The sequence below is a fragment of the Diospyros lotus genome, chromosome 7, assembly GCF_014633365.1.
Source record: "Diospyros lotus cultivar Yz01 chromosome 7, ASM1463336v1, whole genome shotgun sequence".
Lineage (NCBI taxonomy): Eukaryota > Viridiplantae > Streptophyta > Magnoliopsida > Ericales > Ebenaceae > Diospyros > Diospyros lotus.
This window is the reverse complement of record NC_068344.1, coordinates 25451734-25460440: the sequence shown is the minus strand read 5'-3', so window position 1 is coordinate 25460440 and position 8707 is coordinate 25451734. Positions and strand designations below refer to the sequence as shown.

Here is an 8707-nt window from a genome sequence, read left to right as displayed (position 1 = left end):
TCATCTCTCCACTGGAAGCTCTGCATTATAACATGACAGCATGGAGAGTTTCCCCCCATTGCCATGCCATACCATGCACAGATAGGGCTTCAGGATCAAGAGTAACAATGGCCTCTTCAGGGCTTTGGCGATGGTTGGGGAAAGAATTGTATTTTCATGCAGGGTTTTCCTTTTTAGTGTTAAAAAAAATCTATTTTACAATTTGAACTCATCTGACTTTTTTAGGCAAAGATTTGACAATTACAAAAATATTCATTTTAACCTTGATGCAATATTTTTAAGATTTTGCAACGAAACGATTGATGCGCATATGATGGATGGTAAAATAAGAGGATATGCCAGAAGCCATAGGATGCAACAGATGCTAAAGCCCAATTTCTCCACATGACAACTTTCATCTGAAAGTTCTTTCCAAGTTTTCCCGAGAACCAAACAGGGAGCCCTAGGTTTTCGCTTCCAGTAAATGGTCAGAAAAATGACTCGAGAAAAAAAAGCTGTTACCCTGGCAAATCTGTGGAACTGCCAATTGAGTACGGATACGGTTTTCTTCACACCCATCTCTCATTACTGAAACCTTCAGCAGAACCCATTTGTGTTTGAACCTCCAAATCGAAGAAACTAATGCAGTAGTGACATGTTTGTAACTAGAACTACAATAATGAGTTCTTCCATTTCTAATATAGGAACATTAAGTATAGAATTTCTGGATACATATCATCAATATCCCATTCTAACACAGTTGATTGAAAATTCCCCTTGATACAGAAAACTTTAAGCCACTGGAACAGAATTTGAACCTTGTCTAAATTTGCAACAAGAAACGATCTGAACCTACTGAATCCATAGTGACATAGAGTTCTCTTTTTCATTCCCTAGATAACAGGTTTTCACACTAAACCATATAAGAGAGGGAACGGCCTTATCTTGTGCGTTTAGATCCCAGAGGAAATGACACTCTTTGAGGAGTATTTTGCGGCAGCTGCGTCTTCTGTTCCTGTGAAGGGTTGGAATTAGGATCAGCAATCTCTTCATCCTCGTCTGCTTCCACGACTGCCTGTTCAGGTTGTCTTTTTTGTATTGCAAACTGGTAGTTGGGGTTGATTAAAGTGTCCTGCTCGGGTGGTAGAGGAATTCCAGGAGCCAATGATTTTGGTAGTGGGATTTTGTTTCTGTTATGAGCCAACTCCAGTAGAACCTGATGCAAGTTCAGCAACATGTGATCGACCATTTCATATATACACAACCCATATCTTCAAGAAAACAATAAATAACTATATTCTTGAGTGGTAGGAACAGAACGAAAGAAATAATGCAAATTTGCTTTCAGTTTGCAAAATCCAAAATTATTCATGTTTGGAACCTAGCAGAACAAGGGATGTTAATAAATGCCATTCGATGATATAAAATACAAGAATCAAGTACCAAAATTATAGTGCAAACAGAATCAAGCAGAGCATTCCTTTTTTTGTTGGAAAAAAGATAAGAACACTTGATTTGACTCACATATTCTCAGGGCTGGAGAGATCAACAACAATCATTAGGTTCAGTTTCACTAGGTGGGATTGCATACATGAATTCTAGACCTCCATGCATCTCTATCCTTGGCCATGTACTCTAAAGTGTCCAGCCCCTGAAATGGGCTGGAATCGGATTGGAATTTCTGGGAAATTCCGTTAGAACAGAGTTTAGGGAGAGAGAAAAGAGAGATGGAGAGAGACGGGAGAAGAGAATTGAGGAAGAAGAGAATTTGTTATTTCATTCCAAAACCGCCTTTCTATTTCAGCCTTCCCTTATTTATTCACTGTCGGGTAGGTTAGTTAGTTCTAACCCCCTCTCCCGCCTTTCCTTCCCCTTCTACCCCCCGGCGGCGATGAATTAATTCTTGTCCTCAAGAATTTAGAGCAAGCTGATAGCATGGGGAAATCTTGTCAACACATCTGGCAGGTATTCCCAAGTCAGCTGGTTTGGTGGTAAATGAGACCATCAAATCAGCACTTGAGTAATAGGGGCAGCTCCTCTATAGATCACCTTTTTATCTACAATTGCCCAAGGTTCAATGGGCTCTTCTGATTCTTCTTCAATAAGTGGTAAGATAGCAGGTGATAGTCCTTCGTTTCCTTCCTCTACTGGTGGCAATGAAGCCCCATTAGTGGCTGTTACTCCTCTAGACTTCTTTAATAAAGATACGTGGAATACCGGATGTATTCTCACATCTTCTGGTAGCTGCAACCGATAGGCCACCTCCCCGACCTTCTCTATAACTGCATAAGGCCCAAAATATTAGGGATTGAATTTGGATACTGCACCCTTAGTAAAAGCAGGCTGCAAAAATCGTCTGACCTTCAAAAACACTGCATCCCCCACATTGAACTTCCACTCACTTCTCTTTTTGTTTGCATAATGAACCATCCTGCTCCTTACAGTTGCTAATTCCCTTTTAAGCTCCGCCAATACTTCTCTCCTTTTCTGGAAGTATTGTTTTACATCCGCCATTGTAGCAGTAGAACTTGACATGGCAGGAAGTAATGGTGGATAGTACCCAAACACAGTTTCAAAAAGGGTACGTTTAATAGCTGCATGATATGTAGAATTGTACCACCATTGAGCAAGTGATAGCCAACGGTGCCAACTTTTAGGCCTAGCAAAACACATATAGCGAAGGTAGGCCTCTAGACACTAGTTTACTCTCTCTGTTTGTCTGTTCGTTTCTGGATGATAAGCTGTAGATAAGTGTAGACCCACCCCCAAATTCTTAAATAACTCCTGCCAAAATTTACTGGTGAAGATCTTGTCTCTGTCGGACACAATGGTCTTGAGAATTCCATGAATTTTAAACACTAAATCTAGTAATAATCTAGCCACTTCTGAAGCTGTAAGGGGATGTGTCAAACTAAGAAAATGAGCAAACTTAGTTAAATGGTCCACAATCACCAAAATTGTATCCTTGCCCTCTGATTTCGACAAAACTTCTATGAAATCCATTCAGATGTCCTCCCATGCTTGATCCGGAATTGGTAGTGGCTGTAATAAACCTAGTAGAGCCACTGTTTCATGCTTGCATCGTTGGCACACATCACATTCCAACACATATTTCACCACTGTTTTCTTTAATCCCAGCCAATAGAAAAAACGCCTTACCCGATGGTAAGGGGCTCTTACCCCTAAATGTTCGCCCATTGTTGATCCATGCATGGCCCTCAAAATCTGTGACTTCAGTTGGTCATCCTCCCCTACAACAATTCGGCCCTTGAACCGAATGAGTCCCCCAACAAAAGCATAGCCTTGCTATCCCTTAGGTGTTATAGCTAACTGCTGTAACAATGTCTGCAACCAAGGTGTCTAGTCATAGCTCCTCACCATTTCCTTCACCCATTCGGGAGTGACAGCTAATATAGCTTGGCAAACTCCTTTTTCCTCTCTTCTAGACAACGCATCTGCCACCAAATTCTCCTTCCCTCTTCGGTGTTGAATTGCATAATCCAATCCCAAGAGTTTAGAAACTCCTTTCCTCTGTAAATGAGTGTGTAACCGCTGTTGGAGTAGAAATTGAAGGCTTTCGTGGTTCGTTTTAATCACAAATTGATTATTCTCCAAGTAATGACGCCAATTTTCAACTGCTACCAATACTACTATCAGCTCTTTATCATACACACTCAAGCCTAAATGTTTAGGAGCTAAACCTTGGCTTATGTAAGCCAAAGGTTTCCCTTCTTGCATAAGAACTGCTCCCACCCCACTAGCACAAGCATCTGTTTCAACAACAAACTGTTTTGAGAAATCTGGAAGAGCTAAAACAAGGACTTGAGTCATGGCCTGTTTAAGGATTCCAAAGGTTGCTTCAGCTTTAGGATTCCAATGGAAATTGTCCTTCCGCAACAACTCTATCAAAGGCCGACAAATCACTCCATAATTTTTGAAAAATTTTCTATAATATTCGGTCAAGCCTAAAAAACCCCTTAACTCCTTCACATTCTTAGGTCGCGGCCATTTCACCATTGCCTCTATTTTTTTAGGATTTGTACTCACCCCCTTAGCTGAAATTACATGGCCTAGATATTCCACTTCTCCTTGAGCAAATGTACACTTAGACAGCTTGACATATAATTGATGAATTCGCAAGACCTCAAAAGTGATTCCGGAGGTGAGATAAGTGGGTTTGTAGAGTTGGCCTGTAAACAAGAATATCGTCAAAGAAAACAAGTATAAATTTGCAAAGGTATGGACTGAAAATCTGGTTCATTAAGGCTTGAAAAGTGGCGGGAGCGTTTGTCAAACCGAAGGACATGGCAGTGAATTCACAAAGCCCTTGAAATGGGCTGGAATCAGATTGGAATTTCTGGGAAATTCCGTTAGAACAGAGTTTAGGGAGAGAGAAAAGAGAGATGGAGAGAGACGGAAGAAGAGAATTTTTTATTTCATTCCAAAACTGCCTTTCTGTTTCAGCCTTCCCTTATTTATTCACTGTCGGGTAGGTTAGTTAGTTCTAACCCCCTCTCCCACCTTTCCTTCCCCTTCTATTTATTACAATAATACCCCCAAGTCCTAACACAAAGGACATCACATCCTATGTTGTCTATCGGATTCACACCAAGTTCTCTTTGGTCTTCCACTCCAATGTTTGCTTTGAATTTCCTTGATTTCATCCAATTGCCCCAACAAGTACTTTTATTGATTTTTTTTCACAAGTCCAAACTATCTTAATTGTGATTGTTGTATCTTATTATCAAAAGATGCCACTCCAACATCATTTCAATAATTTTGTTTTTTTCTTGTATGATTGCACACTGCCGTAACATTCTCATTTTATCTACACATATTTTGCACATTTAGGCACTTAACTACTCAACATTTCGAGGCATACAACAGCCATTCAATAAAACTTTTCTTTTAGCATTAAAGGGATTATCTGATTATAAAATACTGCATGCCATTCTCCACTTTAACCACCCAACGTTGATTTTATGAATAATATCATCCTCCATAATTTCCTTTTATTTTTTAACAGTTGATCTAACATAGCATCTTCTTCTTCTTCTTCTTTTTTTTTTTTTTTTTTTTTTTTTGGGGGGGGGGGGGGGGGGGGGGGGGGAAGGGGGCTTTATTGGACTCACATATTCTCAGGTATTGGAGAACGACAACAATTATAAATCTTGATCCAACTAGGTGGGAGGCTATATGAATTCTAGACCTCCACCCATCTCTATTCAGGGTCATATCCAATTAGAGAAAACAAGATGCAAATATTTGTCATAACAGAAAAAATTAGAAGTCTGGCAACAGAACCAGTGAACTGTATTCTCCCTGAAAAAAAATCTTTCAACAGAGGCCAGAAGTTAAACTCCAGGAGCAGCAGCTCCTGTTCCAATCCAAACTAAAAAATCCACTAATATTGCAAACAAGAAACAGCATGCAAATTATCCAATATACGAAGAAAAGTTTGGCCTATGAAATCACAGAAAGAATAGTGAAGTTACCTCTCGAGGTGGGGGTTGGGAGAAGCTGAAATTGACTTTTGACTGAATAGCCAGTTTGATATCATCACAATCAATTGCACCCTTCCCTGCATGCTCAGAATAAACCTGTGCATCCGTCAATACATCAACAACGTATCGATACCACAGTTCCATAAACTGGTTCACTACACGAGGTTCATACTCATCCACTCCCATTGATTTCAGAAGAGTTTTTACAATCTTGGCATCCCTTGGAATGTCCTCATCTCCATCTGCCATATCTTTTCTTGTCCCCTAGACCTGAAGAATGCTAGCTTTTTGTTGAGAGTAAAAATAATATTATAAAAACAAAGTTAACCGCTATCTAACAATTTAAACTTTTAGATGAGATGGTGCTTAACCAAGTTCACATCTCACTAGGAACCCAATATTCATATAGTTGCATGTGTTTGGATCAATTATGTGGTGAAACCCAGCCACACATGAGGGGAAAGATAAAGTTTAACCCTCTACCTAACAACTTAAACTTTTAGGTGAGATGGTAGCTAACAATTTAACACTTATCAATTCTCAAAGCATCCAAACACCTCACAAGTACAACAAACTTTGGTCCTATTAGGATGTGTTGGCTCTTGCCATTCTCCACCTTACTAATTTATACAAAACATTTCCTTACAGAAGTCCAACATCAGACACGTTACAGAGACAACTGAAATAACAAATATGGAAGAAAATAACTATTTAACCCCCCCCCCCCCCCCCCCCGGCGGGCCACCCACCCCCAGGCGGACAAGCACAGGTACACAAGAAGGATATGGGTAGGGGAAATTGGAATTCTGACAAATCAAGGAAATGTGCATGGTGAGGATATGGCAAAAGTAAAATACATCAAGACTAGATACAAAGGGAGAAGGCAGGTTTAATGTTAGTTTTGAAGCTTGTTTCACAATTTTTTGCAACAATTTCACCCTTAAATAACGTACACATTTGCTCCCTTGAGTGCTTTTATTCTGCGCTAATTTTTTATTAACAATAGTCATTGAGCCCTATAATTTCCATAAACCCAATTTCCCAATTCTTAACTGCACAATTTCCATAAACCCTACACTCATTCCAACTCATTGAACTTATATAAACCATTTAGAAAACCTCTCGAACCCTAATTCCTTTAATATTTTGGGGAAGCTTCATATAGTTCTGTACTGGAGGAAGCAATAAATTCCAACAAAATTAGGGGGGAAAACCAGGAGAAACAAAATAACTAACAGGCAGCAAGAAAAGGTAGCATCAGAGAGCAACTATTCACATTTGGAAATAAACAAGAAAAAAAGAAAGAAAAATCAACAGTATGGCTAAGAACTTGAAACATTGAGGAAAAATTAAAGGAAAAGAAGAGCAACGAGTGGAAAGAAGATCTCAACACCACGATCACCTTTCCTCCCCGAGGATCGCCGATGCAATCGCCGGTCGAAGTCGTTCACGTGATGCAACAGAGATCTGCTCTTCAACAAATTACCCCAATTTGTTGTATTTGTAGATTCCGGCTTTTATCACTATAATTATGTTTATTATGCTTCCCTCCCGATGAACATCAAGAATTTGCTCTTTGACCCAAACAACAGTTTCCTCAGCCTTTTTAGTTTCAAAAATAATATTTTGACATTTAATTATCATACTCGCATATTAATGTATAGCACATTATGTTATATAAATATAAATATATAATACTTAATACATGAGTGTTATTAAAAATATTATAATTAAGTGTTCAAATAATAGTTTTATTTTATTATTTGATGAGTGAAATTTGGTTAATTATCAAAATATTTTGTTGTTTAGAATTTTTATTTTGTATATATAATTTTTAAACAATTATTCACATAATTGAAGGATGCCAAATTTAAACTAGGTATCCTAAACCTTAAATCATAATTTCAAATTCTCAACTTTATGGAACTATCACTTAATTTTAGTGGTAATTAATGACTAATGAGTTGCTTACGAATAGCCATAGAATTGGTAAATGTTTATTTAATTATTTTTATGAAATATTATAAAAATAATATTTGTTTTAGAAATTTCAGCCCAAATTATGTAGTTTTAATTTATTTTTGGAATGAGAGGGAAAAAAAAGACTCAAAATAAATTGCATTAGGACTCTTTTACTATTCTTATTTTAGTTAGAAAAAAAATCTTAATTTAAGTACCATGCTACTTATATATCAAAGATTATATCTTGAGTTACACATATGCACAAATGATTAAAATATCCTTCGTGTCTCACGATCTTGAGTGAAGAGTATTTTAATCATGCGTCTTACTGTCTTACCGTCTCACACCATTGTCTTAAGTGAGAGGTATTTTTGTCATTTTAACTGTATTATGTAATTAAAAAATATAAATAATATTTTTAAAAAAATTAAACTTTGTATTTAGAGACAAAATAGACAAAAAGGACATGTGCCAATATAGCAGTACCAGACCAAATGAATCAGAAACCAGAATTCCATTGCAGCGGGCGGTCACAATAATTAAGGCCTCAAAACAAACACAAATGGGAAACAATATGCCGGGGAAAATATATATATATATATATATATGACTTCAAATTACTAAATCAATACTAGTTGAAGCAGAAACATGGAATCATAGAATTGGCAGACCAAAGTTTAGCATGAAGATAGATAGAATTGAAAAGAAAATATACCTAAAAAAAAGAAAAGGGGACAACCGCGGCAGAAGGGACAACAGCGGCGGATGGCGGAGGCGGCGACTGCTGGGAGAAGGATGGTGGAGTCGACGGCAACGAAGGCAGAATAGGTTTCGAGAAGGAAAATCGAAAGCAGATTTTCTTAGAGAATTTTCCTCAGAAAATGTTGGTGGCAGGAAGTAATGTTTTGTAAAAGCAAGCAATGTTTACTTTATGGCTTTGAGCAAAAGCAGGAGGAAGAAATCGGCCGGAACCAGGGAGCCCTTACTTACATCAACCATCTTATTTTACATGAATGCCCTTCTACTGAACCTCAAATTGCACATCGCCCATCCCATGGCCAAAAATTAAATTGAAATTATCAAAAAATGCTACCCGGCCGCCATATATGTAACACGTGTATTTTTTTTTTTTCAAGTATTGAGTTTCACTCACCTAATATTTTAAAAAATAGATCTTCTTCTTAATTCGACCTCCGAACAAATTAGATGCGATCGTAAATTTATACACTCTAGAACGTACACGTGATCAGTTTTCATTAAAT

The 8707-nt window shown here is 37.8% G+C and overlaps 1 protein-coding gene across 2 annotated transcripts; it reads right to left on the bottom strand.

Moving 5' to 3' along the window:
- Window positions 1–651: 651 nt before the first annotated feature.
- LOC127806751 (transcription initiation factor TFIID subunit 9-like) lies at window positions 652–8380 on the bottom strand. Of its 2 annotated transcripts, none has more exons than XM_052344240.1 (3): window positions 8161–8380; window positions 5475–5753; window positions 652–1195 (listed from the first exon to the last, which is right to left on the bottom strand). In XM_052344240.1, the coding sequence occupies exons 2-3, from the start codon at window positions 5730–5732 to the stop codon at window positions 920–922; spliced, it is 534 nt and encodes a 177-aa protein (XP_052200200.1). In that variant the 5' UTR covers window positions 5733–5753; window positions 8161–8380; the 3' UTR covers window positions 652–919. The 2 variants fall into 2 exon arrangements, with proteins under 2 accessions (XP_052200200.1, XP_052200199.1); XM_052344239.1 differs by lacking the exon at window positions 8161–8380 and adding an exon at window positions 6886–7050.
- Window positions 8381–8707: the final 327 nt, after the last annotated feature.